At 43.1% G+C, this 23,060-nt stretch overlaps 1 protein-coding gene across 3 annotated transcripts in view; it reads right to left on the reverse strand.

The window, feature by feature from the left end:
* Nucleotides 1–6,226: 6,226 nt before the first annotated feature.
* Nucleotides 6,227–23,060, reverse strand: part of LOC139748165 (uncharacterized) — a 41,088-nt gene continuing 24,254 nt past the window's right edge. For 2 of the 3 annotated variants that reach the window (XM_071660880.1, XM_071660881.1), the window contains exons 2-4: nt 16,132–17,815; nt 12,920–13,098; nt 6,227–8,998 (exon numbers count right to left, since the gene is read on the reverse strand). In XM_071660880.1, coding sequence (XP_071516981.1) covers nt 6,916–8,998; nt 12,920–13,098; nt 16,132–16,350 — 2,481 coding nt within the window. In that variant the 5' untranslated portion in view covers nt 16,351–17,815 and the 3' untranslated portion in view covers nt 6,227–6,915. Of the gene's footprint in view, nt 8,999–10,681; nt 10,829–12,919; nt 13,099–16,131; nt 17,816–23,060 lie in introns of those variants that run through there. The other variant, XM_071660882.1, reaches the window with a different exon arrangement.

Consider the following 23,060-nt stretch of genomic DNA (forward strand, 5'->3'; position numbering starts at 1 on the left):
GATGTTTAATACTTATTCAGTAAAGTGAACTTAAGTCGTATCTCTGCTCAGCTTTAGCACTAAAGGGAACAACTGGGATCCTCTTCCTCCACACCCCCCGCACTGAAAACGGGACAATCCCATTTTCTTTTGAGTCATGGTAGCTAAAAACATGAACTTCGAACAAAATAATTTTATTTCAGGATTTCTGAGAACAGGCCGTGGGAAATTGGGGATCTGTGACATACCAAACAGCCCAGTTGTCAATGTTTTAAATAATACATTGGAGGGGAATGCTGTTTTACGCGGTTTAAAAAGGAAAAACCTCATGACATAAACTACAAAAATGCTAGGCTTATGTTAGGTGAAGTAAAACTTCAAAAGGCCATTGATTTAATTTCTATCAGACTTTTCCGTAGACTATTATTTTTTCTTAGATATATCAAAGCTGATGGATGATTAGAGCCTTTAATCACATCCTTAATTATTATTTGATGTCTATGATGAAGCTGGTATTAAAATTCTCGTATGGCCATTTTGATATTTAAGTCAACACGACGGAAACGCATTATAGATAGGCCTTGGTACCCTTCAGCACGACGTTACGACCGTAGAGCACGACGATACGACCCTTGACCACGAAGGTACGACCTCCTAGAGCACGACGGTACGACCCTCCAGTCACATCGATCCAACACTTAAGCTTAGACCATCATAGCCTAAAGGGCGTACTGTTGTGCAAAACGGTAGTCGTCGTCTCATAAATACGCGTGTGTGTGTGTGTGTATATATATATATATATATATATATATATATATATATATATATATATATAAACACGCCTTACCATAGTTTTTCAGACTTGATTGGCGTGCCTGCGAGCACATCTGACCCTAATGACTCAGTAACATAGTTGCACATGTGTTAATCATCGGTCACCGTGGTTAATGATAAGGGAAATGCCATCTCATGATGAGGATGGTGGGTGGCTGTTTCACATCGTCCCATCTGTCGTGTGGGAACGGCGATAAGGGAGATAAGGTGCGTCATCTCGACTTTACGGTTGGCTGATGTCTCTTATCGGCGTTACGACCAGCGAGGTTGTAGAACGTGGTTCTGAATTGCCTTATCCCAGCATCCCACCCCTAGCTCTCGCCCAAGGATGGGAAGCCATGGTGTGTATATGGAGGGCACTCGAGCGTATGCAAACTAGTGATCTGTCGTATGCATGATGCTTATATCTCTAGGGGGGGGGTTAGTAGGGAGAGAGAGAGAGAGAGAGGCTACCCATATATCTGTTCTACCGTCGGTTAGAGGGTATGTGGGAACCCTCCCCTCCTTTATTATAATTTTCGTAAAAACGAAAGCGTTGTTTTTTTTGTTTATCAACGGCTGAGTTCATGACAGTTCACTCACAGTCAACATGCTTTACAATCCCACCCGATAATTACAACGTCAGGGTTGTAATGAAATTACCATCTCGCAACAAGTTTCTGTCATGTGCTCTGTCATCCACGAACCGCCAACAAGCGCATTCGCGAAAACACAAAGATGAACTATGACAAGTGCTTGTTTTGGTATACATCGTCATTCATAGACGGGTAATACCTGGGAATTCTCCATTTATAGATGGGTAATACCTTGGTATTCGTCATTTATAGGTGGGTAATACCTTGGTATTCGTCATTTATAGGTGGGTAATACCTTGGTATTCATCATTTATAGATGGGTAATACCTTGGTATTCATCATTTATAGATGGGTAATACCTTGGTATTCATCATTTATAGTTGAGTAATACTTGGGTATTCATCATCATTTATGGACAGGTAATACCTGGGTATTCATCATTTATATATGGGTAATACTTGGGTATTCGTCATTTATAGATGGGTAATACCTTGGTAATCATCATTTATTGACAGGTAATACCTTGGTATTCATCATCGTTTATGGACATGTAATATCTGGGTATTCATCATTTATGGACAAGTAACACCTGGCTATTCGTCATCATTTATGAACAGGTAATACCTGTAGCTAATCATGCCACAACATAGTTTACGTAATCTCTCCAATTTTTTTTTTTGGTCAGTCATGGGTGGGGGGAGGGGGGGCACGTCCTCAGATAACGATATTGGAAGGTAATAAACTTTATCATCATCATCATCTCGATGTTTGTGCTTGAACGCACGTCAGACACAAATGCATGACCTTATCTATCTCGTTCAAGGTCGGGTCCGTTGCGATAACTAAATTGCTTTTTATAACTGTAAATATTTGATAATCATTGCTTCATTTATGGGTGCATAAAAGCAGGTTAACATGAAGGATAGAAATACAGTAATATAACATGAAATGTTATATTTTTGCTAAGGAGATAAACGGTATTCGAACTTTGATGTCATCAATTCTGTTGTGTATATATATATATATATATATATATATATATATATATATATATATACATACACACACACACACACTGTGGGGGCCAATAACTCAACAGCTTAACTACGAAGGGGTCGACCCCTGGCATACCCTGGTAAAAGAGATTAAACGGATTATCTATAACCATAAAATTCAAAGTTATTATACAGCCATATATCTGAAGAAGGTGGCAGAATGCAAAAACCCATCGTGGCACGAACACTAGAAAAGACGAGACAGACTGTGAATTAGAAGTCTAAATTTAAGGTTTGGTAAATCAGTAACATTTTTGAAATTAGAATCAAACCAACTTTAGGGTAGACCATACCATTGTGACAAGCAGCATTCTTAATGTCTTAATTAGATAAAATTTTGCTCGGGATTTTTATGAGTCGAACTGGCGAACTCTTTCGAACTCAATTAAGACTTTAGATAGTTTAGTTTGAGAATAATTTCACAGATGTAATCAGTGTTTTCACGAGTATTAGTTCGTATATATTTTAGCTAACCACAAGAGTCTTGTGGCTTACGCTGAAGTTGATTAAAGAAAATCCAGCTGGTTTACTTTGGCAAGTGGGGAGGGGGGGGGGGTTATTAAGATTGAGAAACGCTATTTTAGAAGTTAATTAGATTAAGGTAGCCTATATTCTCTTTTTGCCGTACGATATCTTTAACGAGACGCCTGGCACCGTCTACATCACGGGTTAACGGTCGTGATCATCGTATATAATTTTTTCCGTTTTTCTAAGATAATCGCGATATTTTCATATTCTTCATTCACGCTTTTTGACTTCATAAAGTCATGATCAACAGACCTGCAAAGTGCACGAGCAATGAACACATCAGCTTTGGTGATAACTGAATAAACCTGTTTTGAAATTTGATCTAACTATGCAGTTCAAATGTAAACACGTACTATATATATATATATATATATATATATATATATATATATATATATATATATATATATATATATATAATAGAACTGCAGGCCCTGATTAATTCTATCGGAGAGAAGTGGGTTAGTTCAGATCCTGACTGCCCTTTTCATTAAGTCATTTGTTACGGGAAAAGTTCCTGATGAATGCACGTTTGCCAGTACAACACGGACGTTAATAAAATCACAGTAGATTCTACGCTTCAACTCCAGGACTTGACATTACTTGCGCCTCCTTAGTTACGTTGAGACTGTGCAGGATATTATCAGTGCATTATCTGTACACTAATTTTTCATGGCATTAATCTGTTAAGTTTCTGATACCTTTCACTGTCACAAATAACCTCGAAAGGTCCCCAGTGGTCTGTTGCTGTCTGAAGTTCTTTGTATTACTTTGTATTTGTATAACACACACACACACACACACACACACAGGCATACATTTAGTAGTTATTCGCGTTAGTGACGGAGAATGAGCACAGACGGGTTCGAATCCAGGGTGCGTCAGCCGGCCCACAACCAACCCAGGTGTTCTTTTTTTTTTTTTTTTCCTTAGAAGTGTTGGATAAACGGGTTCCTGGCTTAGGCCTGGGTGTTTACGCGTGTGTATACGCACATAGTAAAGATAATGGTAAATATGTACAAGATAAGGAGACGGGGCAACACGTGTAAAATTTTCTTTCCGTAGGAAACACCACTTACTTTTCATCATTCTTCCGAATAGCATTTTGACACAGCATACTCAATGAGAGGAGGCGTGGTCAATTATGCTTTAATCGAACTGGAAATACCCACAATTTTGTACGAACTTTGTGAGGGGAAAAGGGAGAGAGCTGTATATATGATGCACTCATGTACTCAATCTCTCACAATTCAAACTTGAATACACGATTACGTAGAAAGTCGATTTAACAGAGATACTTTAGATGTTTTGCCTTAATAGACGACGTAAGTGGGTTTCATAAACACTTACGATGATTAAATTGCGCTTGAAACAAAATAGCATGAAGATGAACGAGCACTCTTGATGACACGAGGGGTTTAACAAGCACTTGTGATGACGTAAATGAGTTTAACAAACACATGTGATGATGGAAATGGACTTAACAAGAACATTTGATGATGTAAATGGGTTTTAACAAGCACATGTGATGATGGAAAGGGATTTGACAAGAACATGTGATGATGTAAATGGGTTTAAAAGGACATGTGATGATGTAAATGGGTTTAACAAGCACACGTGATGATGGAAATAGGTTTTACAAGGACTTGTGATGTAAATGGATTTAACAAGCACATGTGATGTAAATGGGTTTAACAAGCACATGTGATGTGAATGGGTTTAACAAGCACATGTGATGTAAATGGGTTTAACAAGCACATGTGATGTAAATGGGTTTAACAAGCACATGTGATGTAAATGGGTTTAACAAGCACATGTAATGTAAATGGGTTCAACAAGCACTTGATGATGTAAATGGGTTTAAAAAACCAGTGAAATGACAAGTAGATTTTCACCATTGTGACGTGAACAACATGGTTATCTGAGGCACGAAGATGGTTAAACAAGTATTCAAGGTCACATTGTCGGTGATCTTCAAGATCCCTTACCTTTCTGTGAGGGGATCCGCTTCTCGGGGTGCTCCCGCAGCTCCCGGGTAGTCACCCACGTCCACCGGGCGGTACCGCAGCTGAATAATGAGATGATGTATACATATTTACGTCTCACAACCAACAACCAAGAGTATCCATGCGCTGAACTGTCTCGCAAGACACTTGCGCACGTACACTCATCCTATCTCTTCGAGCACGACGGTACGACCTTTGAGCACGACGATACACCGTCACAGCACGACGGCACGACCTTTGAGTACGACGATACGGCGTCACAGCACGACGGTACGACCTTTGAGCACGACGATACAACGTCACAGCACGACGGGACGACCCTTGAGCACGACGATACGACGTTCACAGCACGACGGGACGATCCTTGATCACGACGATATGACGCTCACAGCACGACGGGACGACCCTTCAGCACGACATTACGACACCTTGCTTATGATAGCTTTGCTTTTGACAATGACCCTTAAATGATGGTCGGGGGTCAAACGTCAGTTCGTCATAACCACGGGGTCGTCCCGTTGTGTTTCAGGGTCGTACAGTCTTAATCAGGTCGTACCCTTGTATATAAGGGTAGTGTTCTTCTAACCAGAGGTCGTGACGTCGCCTTCGGGAGAAAATGGGGTTTGGGTTAGGGTTGACATGTCATACCTTCACAATACTGGAGGAACATGCCCCCGTTGTCAGCTCGTAACACTTAAGAGGAGCTTGTGTTCTTACCTCATTGCACATATGTAGTTAGGAGTCGTCACAAACAATGATTTAGAAGGGGAAAAACGTTAAAAAAGAAAAAGAATTGCATATTCGCTCAACCTCTGAACTTCTTTCTTGGGAACTTCTGCATCTCTGGAGGCTACACCCCACGCAGGAGCAGGGAAATGGTGACTCCCTTGAAATGAGGATCCCCTCGACGAGGCTGTAGTCCCGTCTTCACCACTGTGGACAAGACAAGCCTCTTCGAAGGGGACGTTGCCCGCTATGTAACCAATTACAAGGCGGAGTACTGTAACACCTTATACTGTACCGTCATCAGGTACAAACAATTTACAGTTGACTCTTGAAAGGTAGTTAGCGGTAGAAAAGAAAAAGATTAGTATCAACATAAACATATTGGAAAAAGTAAATATATAACATTTTTTTTTCTGGGATGGAAGAGCCTTTCAAACATCGCCAATTGTTGTGTGTATGTTTGTGTGTGTGTCAGACTTATAAGGCTTACGGTTCCATAAGTATAGACAAAATGAGGTGGGGCTTTGCTGTTTCTTTATAATCATTTATTAAGTTTGGGTTTCTGAAAATATTATATGTATATATAAAAAAGAGAAAAGATTCGGAGGGGTTATACGACAACAGAGTTCGAACCATTTCAGAAGGTTCGAACGTGAAGCACCGAAACAGATTCGAATCTTGTGTTGAGATCACTTAACATTATTAAGCCTGAAGCCTTAAGAGTTCTCGTCGTCTTAAAATTATGTACAATGGACTTTTGATTCATATGTTTAAAAAGATTGAGCACAAATGTTAGGTAATGTTCTTATAAACATAGAGAACTGGGCTCTTGGAGCCAAGTTTATTCCTGAGTATTCGAAACCTTGCTGTCGGAACATCGAAGCGATTCACTTTCCACAGACGTGGCGCGATTGGGTTTTATGCTATTGCAAGCAGTTAGTTTTGTGAGGCTTGTTTGCAGTCACTGGTCTTCACCGAGACGAAACGCTTCACTTCAGTGATCCGAACTGTGACCTGTTCACTGGAGTGGTTCGGCTAGTGACCACAGCACGTATGGTTCACATGTGGTTCGGTGTTTCAGTTCCACGTTACGTTTTTTTAGTTCAGAGGCGTAGCTAAGCTGCGGATTCATCCTCCCTCACCTCTTGTTTGCTTTCCAGTGTTTAGGTTAGGTTGGGTCTCACTTCCAGGTTCTTCCAGTAAAGGTTTCCGTTACGTACGAGGGGCCGATGTACACTGTAGCTGCTGGAAGAACCTGCGAATGAGGTCAGCCGGGAGGATTCGACGCGCCTCAGCCAGTATGTAGGGATCTTCACAGTTGGCCAGACGGGTGAAAGTCTTCTCGATGAAATCCAGACGCTCAGCATCTTGCACCGATGACGTGTTGACCGGGTCGCTGGTTTTGCGGGTCCTCCTGTCGTAAGAGGTTGGACCGTTGCTTAGAAGACCTTCGTGTCTCTCTCTCAACCCGTTTACCAAGCTTTCTCTCGCCCTGTCGCACACCAGTCGAATCCCTTCCATCAGAATCCTCTGCGCGTCTACCCCGTCGTGTCTTGGCACCTGGGGCGTCAGTTCGACGTGTTGGAGAAGATCTACCAGTTGGCGGGCTTCCTGCTGGCTGCTGATCAGCGTCCTCAGTCGTTCAGGACCTGCCTGGGGGCCGTAGGTGGCCCTCAGGTACCGAGAGAGGAGGGTGACGTAGTGGAGCCTGCCCTGCTCTGCTGCGTTGGGGTCCGCCAACCCTGGCTCCGGGTAGAAGAGGGAGAGCACCTGCATCAGGATGGCCACCGTCTGGTCGGAGAAGACCGGGGAGTAGGTCGTGTAGAAGCGCATCACGTACACGAACTGTTCGTGGGAGAGGAACTGCCTGATCGTGCTGGCCGACATGACCGGGTAGGTCTTCTCGTCGCTGCCGTTGCGGTTCTTCCACGTGTAGTCCTTGATGTCGATGAGGTGCGCCCCGGTGAAGTAGGTGCTCATGGCCACCGCCACGTGCAGGAGCTTCAGTCGGTCGCTCTCCGCCAGGCTCCTGTAGAGTGGGGTGCTCACCAGGAACCTGGCCCTCCTTTGGATGAAGCAGGTGTACAGCTTGCTCAGCTCCTCCGATCTGATCATCCCCTCCCCGACCGGCAGAGACTTCGCGTCGAACGTCGACGAGTACGATTTCTGGAGCTCTCTGATCTCCGTGTGGTCTCTATGCCCGAGGTGAGCCTCCAGATTCGCTTCCAGACCCTCCTGGAACGTGGGAGTGACTACCCTGCAAGACAACGCGGGGTCTCTGACCTCCGTGTGGTCGCTGTGCCCAAGGTGAGCTTCCAGACCTCCTTCCAGACCCTCCTGGAACTTGGGAGTGACTACCCTGCAAGACAACGCGGGGTCTCTGACCTCCGTGTGGTCGCTGTGCCCAAGGTGAGCTTCCAGACCTCCTTCCAGACCCTCCTGGAACTTGGGAGTGACTACCCTGCAGGACAACGCGGGGTCTCCAGCACTATGCAACCTGGAAATGCCGGAGGCGGAGGGGTTTGTTCCACCGCCGGAGCTGCCTTCGGGGTGTTCTTCGGCGGCGGTTGGGTCTGGCTGCTGCATCGTTGGCCATGGTGCCACAAGGCTTCTCCTACATGGACTGAGGCTCCTGGCCGATGCATGGGGGACTGACGAAGGGCTTGGATCGACCCTCGGAGTGTGGTTGGCACGGCTGGGGTTGGCAGTAGGAGTACGGCGTATGGTCAGGTCATGGTGACGGCTCTTTAAGGATGTATGGCTGACGGATGGGCTGGGGACGGTCGTTACTCCATGGCTGGCGGACGGGTGGTGGTGGAACGCCGTGGGAGAGTGGCTGGTGGACAGGGCGTCCCTGAACGCTGCATGACGTGTGTTCATGGCGCTGTCATAACCGCCGTTGGGGGTGTGTCTGTCCACAAACGCACCCCACGGCTTAAGGCCTCTCGCCTGGCTGTACTTGACCTGCCTCAGGACGGTGCTGGGGGTCTGGGCGAGCCCGCGAAGCGGTCCCTCCCACGATCCCAGGCTACTATCCCCATGGCCCAAGGCGAGGCTAGGAGGACCCTTAGCGAGGCTAGCACCGCCCACAAGATGGCCGGCATAAGACGACGCAGCGTGAACGTTCTTACCATAGATGGGGTTCTGGGTATGGAGGCGTTCGTGAGAACGGATGGATGCGAGTCTTTCCAAACGGCGATGATGGTCGAGCGGCGGCAGAAAGGCGCGTCCGGACGCCTCGTCCTCTCTCTTCGCCAGCGACACCTCCATCCCGGCGCGCAGGCAACCCGCAAACCTAAAATATAAACACACGTTAAGGAAAAGGCAATGTTAAACCCATCATTGATCTGTTTACCTCATTAAAAGTGTATTTGCCTCATTAAAGTTATAGTTAATCGTTCCTCTCACTCTTATGATTTATTTTGCCTCAAAGTTATAATTGTTCCTCATGCTATTAATAAGTTTTTAAAGTGTTAAACTAAACTCTAATTACAAAATATCTTTGCTTTATTAAGTTTTATGTCATAGGGCTTTAATTTTATTGAGCTAATATTAATTTCATCGATTTTACGTAAATTATTAAATTCATGAAATTCGCATGAAATAGTTATTGACAATATATTCGTCTTTTTGTCATATAATTTGCCGTAAATTGATTACATGGCTTCGTGTGATCGGACTTCTGGAGGTGGTAACACACTGCGGACGGGGAAGACATTCATTCCCACCCACCTCAAAGGAAGCCAACTTATCCTGCTCCCGCATTGGAGCGCAGAGTGGAAGCCCAAGAATGGGTTCTAGGGTTTCATAACTGATCAAGTAACTGATTAGTTTTATTTATAACCCAACCACTACAACTAGAACAGCCTCTAGAAAGACTCCGCCGTAAACACGATGGGACGACCCTAGAGCACGACGGTACGACCCTAGAGCACGACGGGACGAGCCAAGAGCACGACGGGACGATCCTAGAGCGCGACGGTACGACCCTAGAGCACGACGGGACGATCCAAGAGCACGACGGGACGATCCTAGAGCGCGACGGTACGATCCTAGAGCACGACGGGGCGATCCTAGAGCACGACGGTACGATCCTAGAGCACGACGGTACGATCCTCGAGTACGATGAGACTATCCTTGAGCACGGCTATACACACGACCCTTAGGCATGTTGGCGTAGTTATTTTACCGACAGGAGATGGGATAGGCAATCCTGTTATGACAAACTATAAGGGTTAATCTACCAATACAGATGACAAGGGCTAGGCAGCCTAGCCATATGAGATTAGGGCTAGGCAGCCTAGCCATATGACAGTGGAAACTCTTATCCACCCATAAGGCAAACAAAGAGGCCTAAGAGGAAAAAAAAATCGAGAAAAGTTTTTTATAGCTGTCCTTTACGTAGAAAAAGGTTCAAAAATCATAAAAAAAATTCCCCCATTTTCGCCTGGTTTGTCTGAACAACCAGATGGTAATTCGAATTACTGATGGAGAGAAATGCACGGGAATAATTGTTTTATTTTCTATTTTCAAACCATTAAATACTTATATGAAAAATGGAAAACCGATTGGTCGAGACCCTGCCAACCCTTCGGAATATGTAAGCTCTAACACTTCATTAGCTTCAGTTCACTGAGTATTCTAATAACCACTACTTAATTATCATTGAAAACTTAAGTTACACGATTACAGTGGAATGAAATTGGTCAGTGACATTGAACCAGTGGAAATTCACCAGTTTTATTCTCTAATAATATATTTCTAAAGCAACATAGCAGAGAATTCCCCTCATGTGAATGAATTCATATTCCGGAAGGTTTAGTAATATAAACTTAACAAAATCATTACCGAGTAACCATTTCGAGAGATAAACAGAACAATTACAAAATTATCCAAATTTTGGGGCAACGAATGTGGAGAAAAAAAAAAAGCAAAACTTTTAAAAATAGAAAAATGAAGGACAAGAAAAGCAAGCTACCTTTGGTGTGGACTGGTGGTTACTGGGGCGTGGCGAGTTAACCGTAGAGGACGCTAACGAGATCCCTAAGGAGTTTGAGTGAAGGGTGAGTAAGGGAAATGGTACACCGAAGTACGATGACTAGTGCTCGTGTGGGAAGGACGAGTGGCGTTCAGCGGCCAAGCCTGATATGACGCACAGCTGCCAGATGTCGCTGTGGCCCATCCATTTATTACCCGATTCATACGATATTCGAAATTGGAGAGGAATTACGCTACCTATTTTCTTTTTGGTCGTTTTGTGGGTGTCACATAGTTTTTTTTTTTTTTTTTTGCTCGTCCTTCCGTCCTTTGGAGTGCAGTTGAGTTGGGACACATTGTTATTAACGGATAAACCTTCGCTTGCCTTATCTACCTCGCATTAATCAACCTATAACGTTATATGCCAAGATGACGAAGCGGTCCTGTCCCTTATCGCTCTTATCAACAATAACCCTCATGTTATCTTTTTTTTCCAGTCTGGTCCCCGAGCGCTGAAATCATACAGGTTATTATGACCGACAAAAAGGGAAATTATTCTAGAATAGAATATGAAGTCAGGAAAAATTTAAGTGTCATTTTAACCTACTGATGTTTGGATCTGAAAAAAGAAAAAAAAAGATTTAAACGAATATTCAAGTGGACGATAGAAGATGCATTTTTAACCCGATTTTATTGAGCCATTGATAGTAGATCTGCTGTGTCAACATTACATTGGTTCTGGTAGGTCAATTTTATGAGAGGGGGTTTTGGATTGCCTTACGTGACCTTGTGGCGCGACAGTGTAAATTGCTTTGTCTCGTAGACCCCAAACGGAAAATTATGTGGACTGTCTTCGAGCAGGAGTTAACGTGACCTATGTTGCTTGAGGGGTGGACAGAAAAGGCACTGGTGGGTGGGAACCCAGTCCTGGGAAATAGTTATGATTATTGTTATCATTAAAAAAAGATAAAGATCTTGCTACTTCTGTTGAATGAGGGTGTAAACAGGGCACAAGAGGTGAGGGTGAAGATAGATGAAATTATTCAAGAATTTCGAAGGTAGTGGAAAAACCTCTTTCTTTTTTTCTTAGCAATGGTCAGGATGTAGATGTTCGGAGAGACATGAGGACATAGACTTGTGAATTGAATTGTAAAGCTCAGCTGTGAATGGAAGAAAGTGACTGGGGTCAAGGGTACTTGGTATGCGGGCCCCATAGATTGTAACGTGATGACCGTGGAAAACGTCCCTCTGTGTTCGTTCTGTACATGTCTATATGTTGTTTTGTTCTGTACTTGTTATCTTCAGGTGTGCTGTTGATTTGCTGTCCTTGTAATGTGTGTTTGTTTGTTGATTAGATTAGTGTGATTGCACGTTCCTGTATCATGAAGTGATATATATATATATATATATATATATATATATATATATATATATATATATATATATATATATATTCCCAATACCTTTGACAGTTTTCGAAAATGAATTTGGAATTATTACCTATGTAGTCATTACTAAAGAAGGAAGGGTGGTTATATACAAGCGTGATGCACTATTATTATCATTATTATTACAGATATATATATATATATATATATATATATATATATATATATATATATATATATATATATCCTTATCCTCCTTTATTCATTCTGCCCTGCCGCCGTCTCCCGCGTTAGCGAGGTGGCGCAAGGAAACAGACGAAAGAATGGCCCAACCCACCCACATACACATGTATATACATGCACGTCCACACACGCAAATATACATACCTATACATCTCAACATATACATATATATATATATATATATATATATATATATATACACACACACAGACATATACATATATACACATTTACATAATTCATACTGTCTGCCTTTATTCATTCCTATCGCCACCCCGCCACACACACACACACACATATATATATATATATATATATATATATATATATATATATATATATATATATATATCGATGTCAGTAGATCTCAGCATAAGTGACTGTTTTACGCTACAGTAGTACAGAGAGTATTTCAATGGCGGTAATCATAACCACAATGATTTCATTTGCCTGCATACGATGAAGGACAGTCATTCTTTATCTGACACTTATCGGACAAGTATGAGATACTCACTCTTTTCGGAACCCGAGAGAGAGAGAGAGAGAGAGAGAGAGAGAGAGAGAGAGAGAGAGAGAGAGAGAGAGAGAGAGAGAGAGAGAGAACTGACCTGCACGCCTGGCAGCTCCGTCGTGACGCCACAGTTATCGTACAGTGATGGTTCTTCCCGCACACGAAGTCGGCGAAGGCGTTGTTCAGCACGGCTCTCCTGAAGAAGGCCTTGCAAGAGTCGCAGGCCAAGCCACCGAAGTGCAGGGAGCGGGCCAGGTCCCCACACACCGCACATGCCTTCAAAAAAAGATAATAGAGAAAAGTGAGACAAGGAAAGATGGGCATTTTTCCCGAGGCTTAGGTAAAAAAAGATTCATGGAGATGGGTTTGAGTCATGGATACGAGATGTCTTCATGTCTGTCTCATCAGTTTATGGAGGAGTGTGGAAGTTGTTTGATGAAGATTAGCCTGCGTCCAGGATGTACGATGTCTCTGTGGCAGTTTAATCTGTTGGTAAAAGGAAGAGGGTGAGTGGCTGTCGGTTAAGGTGGACCAAAGTCACAGGTGTATAATATCTACTTTGCTTTTCTTTTGTTTGTAGGCGAGATGGTGAGGCTATGATAACTTTCAGCATCGCACGAAAGATAAAAACGTATTTCAAAGGAAAAAAAAAATCATATGTAGCTGGAAATTCATATTTTTCGGGAACCACAGTTTGGGTAAACAGATCCATCCCTCTATTACTGGAAGTTCTAGTAACTCTTGAAAGGCAAAATGAAAAAAAATCTCAAAAGAGGAGAACATCAGAAAAGTGTTCAGTCTACAGATCTCTTTTAAGATATTACAAGGCATTAACAGAATCAGCATTGTTCGAGGTTGGGAGGGTCGTATTTTTTTTTTTAGAGTACCTCATACTACCCCTTATGTCTGCACTCAAGTGACCCCCTGCCATCAAACTGTTCTGGGAAGTCGAGTATATTATACCAGACCCATTTCCAAGTGTACATCTGTAAACTTATTATTTTTAAGAGGATTTAAACCTCTAGCGAGAGAAGTATAGTATCCAAATTTGCTAAATTCCTTATACTCACCTTCCTGGAGATCACTTTGACCTGATGGTTACTGTATCATCCTATGATAGAATGATATCGACCACAATTTATGGGTTTTTTTTTTAGGAGAGATACGCGGCAACTTCTCTGCACTGCCACTGATCCACATAACAACACCGGATTCTTTCACTCCCAGTGATCCAATCGCCACAACTAAATCCTTTTACCGATCCACTCACAACCGCCCAATCCTTTCACCGCCAGGGGCCCAGTCACTCACCACACACACACACCCCACCCCTAACCCAATACTCCATAACCCAATCACAACCCCAGGTAACCAATTTACCACACGCAGGTGGCTGTGTAGCATTGCACTGCCGTTGTCCAACACCATCCAATCCACACATATACCACTTAATTACGACTGTCGTAACTCATCACCCCTAACATCAGGGTTGTTTGAACATCTTACGGACGATAGTGAGGGAATTTCCCCTCCTGCTGGAGGCTTCAGTGCAAGTAAAAAAAAAAAAAGGTCTTTGAAGGGCCTTACATATGCCCTGATGGCGTGTATGTCTCTATGGGTCATCCCTTGTCACTGACGAGGTGAATGACCCCCTGACTGTTGATAGGCCTAGAGCCCATATGATCAAAATCTTGAAGTGTTAGATCCTCCATATATATATATATATATATATATATATATATATATATATATATATAATATATATATATATATATATATATATATATATATATATATATATATATATATATATATGTATATATATATATAGATATATATATTCCTATGGGTCCACGGGGAAAATGAAACACGATAAGTTCCCAGGTGCACTTTCGTGTAATAATCACATCATCAGGGGAGATACAAGAAATATAAGTCAGTTGATATATATATATATATATATATATGCATATATATATATATATATATATATATATATATATATATATATATATATATATATATATATGGAGGAGGCACATGTAAGTAGGTCAGACACAGAATTATAATTAGATAAATGTAGAAACACATATATTCCACCTCCACTAAGTGATACAAATTGAATAAAAATATCCCTATGTATTCGTAATTTACTTACGTTCAATCTGTAAGCTAATTGAATTTATTAGTGAGACTCGTCCTCCAGCCACACACACACACACACACTCCTATACCACAGGGCTCACAGACAACACTGACATACTCTCCCCTGTATCACTGTTTACAGTTTTTCCTCCAGTGAGCTGCTCAGAGTCTCCTACCCACTCAGGACGTAATGATCCAGACCTCTCCGTCCATCATGTTATGACCCCTCCGTACAGCTAGCACAGTCACACAGCACCGACACAGCCACAATACTTGGATATCACGAACCCCTTAAAGGCTTATGGAGTTTATACGGTTGTCTGATAAGTCTTCACCCACATGACCTCCTTCATGTTACTTACATTATCCTTCTATACATTTAACTATCCTTCTATATATTTCACTATCCTTCTATACATTTCACTATCCTTCTATACATTTCACTGTCCTTCTATACATTTCACTATCCTTCTATACATTTCACTGTCCTTCTATACATTTCACTATCCTTCTATGCATTTCACTATCCTATACATTTCACTATCCTTCTATATATTTCACTATCCTTCTATACATTTCACTATCCTTATATACATTTCACTATCCTTCTATACATATCCCTACATTATAGATCTCGAACGTAGTGACTATATAAAGGAAAGTGTTCTTTCACTATACTTCTCGTTTTGAATTACTCTCAATTTTTTTTTTTATAAAACCCTTTGAAAGAGCTCTGTCGTTTCAGCACATCTCGTGGAAAATCGTTCGTCTAGTTTACGACCCCCTCGAAAGGAAAAAAAGTCTTCAATCTAATTTGCATACGCCTTCAACATTGATTTGCATGCTTTGATATTTTACTCGTTCATTTTTAACTGAATGACCCCCCCTGAATTTTAGATCAAGGAACAGCTTTGTACTGAAGACCTTGTCACTCCCAGAGAAAATGATGATTATGTATATGCGATTACCTATTTGTGTTGTAACTAGGAGAGAGTTTGATGTTTAAAGTTGTCCTTCAAGTACTTAGAATATTCACTTGAGCCAAGATCTCGTATGTTAGGGACCTTTCAACAAACACACATTATCTAGTTGTACTTTGGGACTTAAGTATGTAGCGTTAGTAGGTGTCTTGAGGAAGAAAACGGGAGTGGGTCCTTAACTTACCTTCCTCTTAAGTCGGATTTCTTCTTCCGCTTCCTCCTTCGTCGGGTAGGAATACCCTGTAGGAGGCGGTGTAGGGGCCTTACCGGGCGGCGTCGAGGGAGGCGTGGTGAGCGGCGGGGTGCGTTGGGAGAACGGCGAGGTGGAGGGCGTGGTACGTTGCGTCGGCGGGGAGAGGGAGGGCGATGGGGGGGAGTGCGTCGCGAAGAGCGTCGAGGGCATGGGGAGGAGCGGAGGTGGGGAGACGCGTCGCAAGGCCCTTGTCCCTCCGTGATAATGCGAGGACGACTTGACGTGCTTCGACGGCAGGGACGACGCTGCCGCTGGAGGCGAGGTCGTTGTCCGCAAGCGCCGGAGACATCGGCAGCAGCGGCGGTGGTGACCTGAAGGCCACAGACCGAGACCCCGAGACTTTGGTCGTCTTCGTCCTGCTACCGTCTCCACGACGGGTCCAAGACGGACCCGTCCCTCTCCCAGGCGAGGAGGAGGAGGTCCTACTCCTCCCGTCTTCGACGGGACTCCGCCGATGCTTCCCGCGAGACTCCTCGTCTTCCCCGATCAGCATCCGGTGAGCTTGGGAAAAAAGGTCCTCGCCGTGGGAGACAAGGTCCTCGCCGTGGGAGACAAGGTCCTCGCCGTGGGAGACAAGGCCCTCACCGTGGGAGACAAGGCCCTCACGGTGGGAGAAAAGGCCCTCGCCGTGGGGAAAAGGCCGCCATGCTGAGGCCCTCGGGCACTGCTCGGTAAGGGTGTTGTACGCCGCCCCAGACATCACGAGGACGTTGGGATTCGACACCAGGATCGAGTCCCACTCCCAGAGAATACCTTGGTGAATTCTAGACTTCGTGAACGTCGGGGCTGTGTGTCCTGATTAGAATTCAGCGACTTGGGGACTTGTTCAGTTCGGAGCTTAACAGCACCTTCTCCTGGGGCCCTCGGGGATGTCGAAGAAGTCCGCTTCCCAACTTAACTTCTGGGTAATGCCAAGACTTGGTGATGTCAGATTGCTGATCTGTAGACTAAGTTTACACCAGGATGTCACTTGGCAAGAACTTGGCGGACCACAAGGCAGATTTGATGGTGTTAGAACTTAATGTAAGTGACGTCAGAACCCAGTAGAACTGATAGACGATGCGGCTTAGAACTTTGTGATTATCGGAACTTGGTGTTGTGTTTCTTGTACTTGGTGATGATAGAACTTACTAATGGCTACGTTAAGAGTTCCTTAGAGAGTTAGAACTTAGTTGTGACGGGCTCTGGCGACGTTCGAACTTTGGCGACGCTCCGGCCTTGACCCCACAGAACTTTGTGACAGATCTTGGTGAAGTCAGAGCTTGCTAAAATCAGGGATTGGCAACATCTGATCTGGCCTGCGACAGAGAACTGCAGCATCGCAAGAAATTGGCTTTGGCAACACTGGAACCTATGACTTCACCACTTAGGGGCGGTTGAAGTCAGTGACTTCAGCTCAGAGTGATATCCAAACTTAGTGACTTCGACACTTGGTGACGTCTAAACTTAGTGACTTCAACACTTGGCGACGTCCAAACTTAGTGACTTCGACACTCGATGGCGTCCCAACTTGGTGACTTCAGCTTTAGTTGACGTTGGAACCTGGTGACTTCAGCACTCGGTGACATCGGAAGTCTTACCCGCAACAGAACTCTGTTGGTGACCCGGGAACCGTCTGCAAAACGATAAATAGTAATTACCACAAATTACTTTAATAGATCATATAATACCACACAAAAAAATAATCTCCAAGTGTCGGTTAAGAAAAGATTGAAACAAAATTGTCTTGTATTTTTATGATAGACTGTAAAAAGATTGCAAGATTCGTTTGATTGTATGATCTTGCTGTTTACCGTAGTACGATTATACACATCCCGTAGGGTTAAGGAAGTCATGGATGAGATAATAAATAATGGGACTTGTACGTTTACTAACGCGATGTATATGCTAATGTGCCAGATGTCATAAATTCCTATACTTCACAGACTTCTAGCACACTTGTAGAGCATCATAGATGTAAAGTAAACCGAGATGAATGACAGCAACCGCTTTCTTATCGTGTCTTAAATCCATTATTCTTAAGAGAGTAGATATGTTAAAGACACCCCAGCTATACTCGCCGTTTTCTGTGGATGAGCTTCTCAATTTCGTCTGCGTTTCGAACACATACATTCCTGTTCTCTGAAACTTGTACTCTGTAACTTGTTCTTTGTTCTCCTTCGACAAAACCGCATTTTTTTTTTTTTGTTTTTTTATGAAATGTGTATTACAATTCGTGCTTGAAATTTGTTAGATATTATATTCATTGTATTAGCATAGGCGTTGCCCCCACTGAATATTTTGAAGCATATATATATATATATATATATATATATATATATATATATATATATATATATATATATTATCCCTGGGGATAGGGGAGAAAGAATACTTCCCACGTATTCCCTGCGTGTTGTAGAAGGCGACTAAAAGGGGAGAGAGCGGGGGGGCTGAAAATCCTCCTCTCATTTTTCAATTTTCCAAAAGAACAGAGAAGGGGGCCAGGTGAGGATATTCCCTCAAAAGGCCCAGTCCTCTGTTCTTAACGCTACCTCGCTAACGCAGGAAATGGCAAATAGTATGAAAAATATATATTGGCATGATTCACGACCTAGCGAAAGTTCGAGAGAACCAGAAAACATGCCAAACCAAAGTTGTCTTTCCATTAGTTTCACTTCTCACTTATCGTATATGGCGAGGTAATACCTCAGCGCAAAAGGTGGGGTGGGAGGGGGGGGGGCACTGCTGAGGTGGTATATTCTCTCAGGGTCTTGACGATGCGAGTTGGGTAAGAATACACACGAGACACTCCTGAACTTGAGCGAGTGTGTGTGTGTACCTATGATGCCAAGTGAACCGGATGAAGAACTGGTTTTGCCCGAGGGTGGAGAAAGATGTGAATTACAAAAAAAGAAAAAAAAGAAAAAAAAAAACCCAACTTCCAGCTTGCTGTATGCCTTCTTCACTTTAGCCCCGAAGCTAAAGTGGTTTGTGGCGCGGTTAACGGGCGTTCCCGAACAAGTCAGGATTACTTGAACAACAGTATGTGACAGGTCAAAGGTCGCAGAAGGGTGAGGAAGAATCGCAATATCGTTACGACTTGGTCGCATGTCAGTGGCGACGTACATTGGGTTAGAAGGTAAAGATATCTAGATGTCATATTTCATTAGTACGTCAAAATGGTCATTTAAGTCGTTAATTCTGTGAGCACGACGGTACGGCCCCTAAGCCTGACGGTACGAGCCTTGAGCACGACGGTACGACCCTTGAGCACGACGGTACGACCCTTGAGCACGACGGTGCGACCCTTGAGCACGACGGTGCGACCCTTGAGCACGACGGTACGACCCTTGAGCACGACGGTGCGACCCTTGAGCACGACGGTGCGACCCTTGAGCACGACGGTACGACCCTTGAGCACGACGGTGCGACCCTTGAACACAACGGTACGACCCGTGGCTGTGGTCAGAGGCCAAGGCATCTCTATAAACATCGTGCTCAAGGGTTATGCCTCGATATTCCAAAACATCGCTACTTCGAAACATCACAAATCCTAACCTAACCTAATCAAAACCTAACCTAATCAAACCTAATCAAAACCTTGGGATCTAACCATCATTTTAGGCTAGTTAGCCATTATTTCTCTTTTTAACAAAGGCGCGTTGCAGTTAAAAAATGTTCGGTTCCATGATGTTTCGGAATACAGTGATGATGACCCCCAGAGTCTCGAACTTTCCTGGTGTCGAACCCCCTGGATTTTCATAACTGGTTCTAACGGTCTACGTCTTGTTGTAACAGTGAAATACAGCCTGGCGGTGCGCGCGCTTCGGAATGTCAGGTAGGCTTGGCTAGGCTGGAGAGAGAAAACGAGGGTGTGTGTGTGTGTGTGTGTGTGTGTGTGTGTGTGTGTGTGTGTGGCAAAGCTTCGGTTAACGTTAATTCATCGTGTCTTGTGTCAGTGGCTCAGCTCGAGTCGATGAATACCGTAGGGTAAACTAGATTTGGAGAGAGAGAGAGAGAGAGAGAGAGAGAGAGAGAGAGAGAGAGAGAGAGAGAGAGAGAGAGAGAGAGAAAATTCAGGCACATACACGAGAAGTAATGATGAACACGTATGCTTTTCACAGTGGGTTTATCTACATACATAACCCCCCCCTCCCTCCTGCACAACGGCCCGTTACAACAGTTGTATTCCTTAGATACACAGTCACCATTCCATCCCTCTCCCCCCCTCAACACCATATATATATATATTGTAGACGAGTTATCTATTTTCTACGGGAATAAAACTTCTCCAGTTTGGCTAAGCCGGAGACGATTTCTCCACCATCTGTCTTCACTTACATTCTTCACCACCAGCAGCAACAGTACTTCAAATGGAGCACAATGTGTTGTTGAAGGGAATGCAGCGCGTTAACAAACATGGCGAGGCTTGCACAGTGGTGGCCACCATGTTGATGTGCTAGGGTATACTAAAGAAATGTTCAGTGTCTTGTTCGTCTTATATATATATATATATATATATATATATATACACGGTCCCAGGAGTTCGTTCTATCTTTATAAATCTCACGCAGCACCCAGGAAGTCGGCCACTTCCACATGGAAGGTCATGAAGCGTTGTGTGATACCCCTTTGATTATGTGTATTACAGGGAGAGAGTTTTATACTTGTGTTGCCCCGGCTCTTCACCTTGTACACACACACACACACACACACACACACACCCTAGGGTCTAGCTATGCCCATTTTAACAACCAGCCCTTCAAGCAGTGGGTTGATATATAGTAGTTGTGATCTCGACTATCGTATTTAATACCCTCACAAGCTTTGTAGGGCATCTAGAAAACTTCCATGTACTTGCCTGAGCAAGGGGAGTGTACAGGGAAGGCTACAAGGATCTCGTTTCTGCTTTAGAAATCTGCTGACATCTTAGTTACAATGCAACAAGCACACCAGCCCCAGCCTACTTCAGGATGAAGCTATTTAGTATTTACTGCACCACAAGCGCATCACTACTCTGGCCCATATATATATATATATATATATATATATATATATATATATATATATATATATATATATATATATATATACATATATGACTGAAGTTATCCCAACATTTTCTCCTTACGTAAGGCTTAGAAAAAAGAAAGGCAGGTTTCTTCACAGCGACGCAATGTGTTGATCACTCTTGTATATTTATTTTCAATGCTAAGTGTTCTAAAGAGTCTTCATCTTATGGTCAGTGTGTTTTGACTCGTGCTTCCATGTAAGGCAGCAGGCCGTCGTCCGCCGCTCGGGAGAAGCGTAGACAAGCTCCCTTCAACCCTTCATCGCGGTCTATGATCTTCAAGTGTTACTTGTTTCACTTTAAAGTCTATTTACCGTTCCCTCATGATGTTATGTATATAAACTAGTCATTAGGGGTTTTATAATCAGTAGATTCATCGCGATACACATTCATGCTAAGGTGATTCATGACGATACAAATTTATGATGGAGTCACTGCGATACACAGTTTGTGGACACGGAGGGAGGGAGGGAGGAGGAGGAGGAGGTCGGGGTCGGGTTCGAGAAAGCAAGTGGTGGTAGGGAACAGCAGGAGCAGCAGCAGCTTGTACTCACTCACCCCCAAAACCTTCTCTCCAAGTTGCCAAGTAGGACGTTTAAGGCCGGGAGCGTGACTGGTCCCTTGCTTTATTACTTCTTTCCCAGCGTATTCCAAGAAAGTCTGGTTCATCATTTTACGATATTCTCCCCCCATCACACAAGATAGGCTAAGAGGATTTCCACCATTACACGGAGGTCAGTAAGTTTGGGCAATCTCAGGTGCTAAGCTGAGGGAGGGAGGAGGCTCAGAAGTGGGCCCCCTAGACCTATTTAGGAATCATCCCACGTAGCCGAATGTATTTGAAAAGTGATTTAATAGCATGATTGGGGGAGTGTCTTATAACTCATTGTGGACCAGGAAGATTAGGTTATTTTGATGATATTTTTTGCCATCTTGGAATGTTTCAGATCTTGTTTCGTTACATACCTCAACTGGTTGTATTTTGTGTTGTAATTTTGCGATTGATAAGTTGAAGAGAAATCGGCTAAACAAAGGCATTTGCGTATTTAGATAATGGTTTACTGGAACATTATTAATCATAATAATAAAAGAAAACGTTTCCTTATTGATTTACGACTATATACGACTGTCTGGAGATTTACGACTCTTCCTCTAAAAAATTTTTTATGACTACATAGTACACTTTATTCATTTTTTTTTTTTTTCAGGTGAACGATGGTGGTAGTGAATATATGGTCTGGATTTCCACCGTTTCGCAATACCATAATAGCCATACGGCGGCATCTTACGCAAATACGATCGTACAACGGACGTGGTTTGAGGTACGTATTGTTATGCGTGAATACTAACCATCTGTTAGGTCTTTAGGAAAAAATCCAGCTTTAAATAGTTATTTCGTGACACATCGTAACGCACCAGCAGTGTTAAAGCGGAATAACAGAAACTTATCTAAGACTGCGTAACACATTATCGTACGATATACCACAAAGTAACATTCAACGCACTGTAACAAATACTGTCACTCTATATATGAAACATACTGTCACTTTATATGAAACATCCTGTCACTCTATATATGAAACATCCTGTCACTATATATAAAACATACTGTCACTTTATATGAAACATCCTGTCACACTATATATGAAACATATTGTCACTTTATATGAAACATTGTCACTTTATATGAAACATCCTCTCACTCTGTATATGAAATATACTGTACCTCTATATGAAACATACTTTCACTCTATATATGAAACATAGTCACTCTATATATGAAACGTACTGTCACTATATATGAAAT

This window comes from Panulirus ornatus, chromosome 73 (genome assembly GCF_036320965.1).
Source record: "Panulirus ornatus isolate Po-2019 chromosome 73, ASM3632096v1, whole genome shotgun sequence".
Lineage (NCBI taxonomy): Eukaryota > Metazoa > Arthropoda > Malacostraca > Decapoda > Palinuridae > Panulirus > Panulirus ornatus.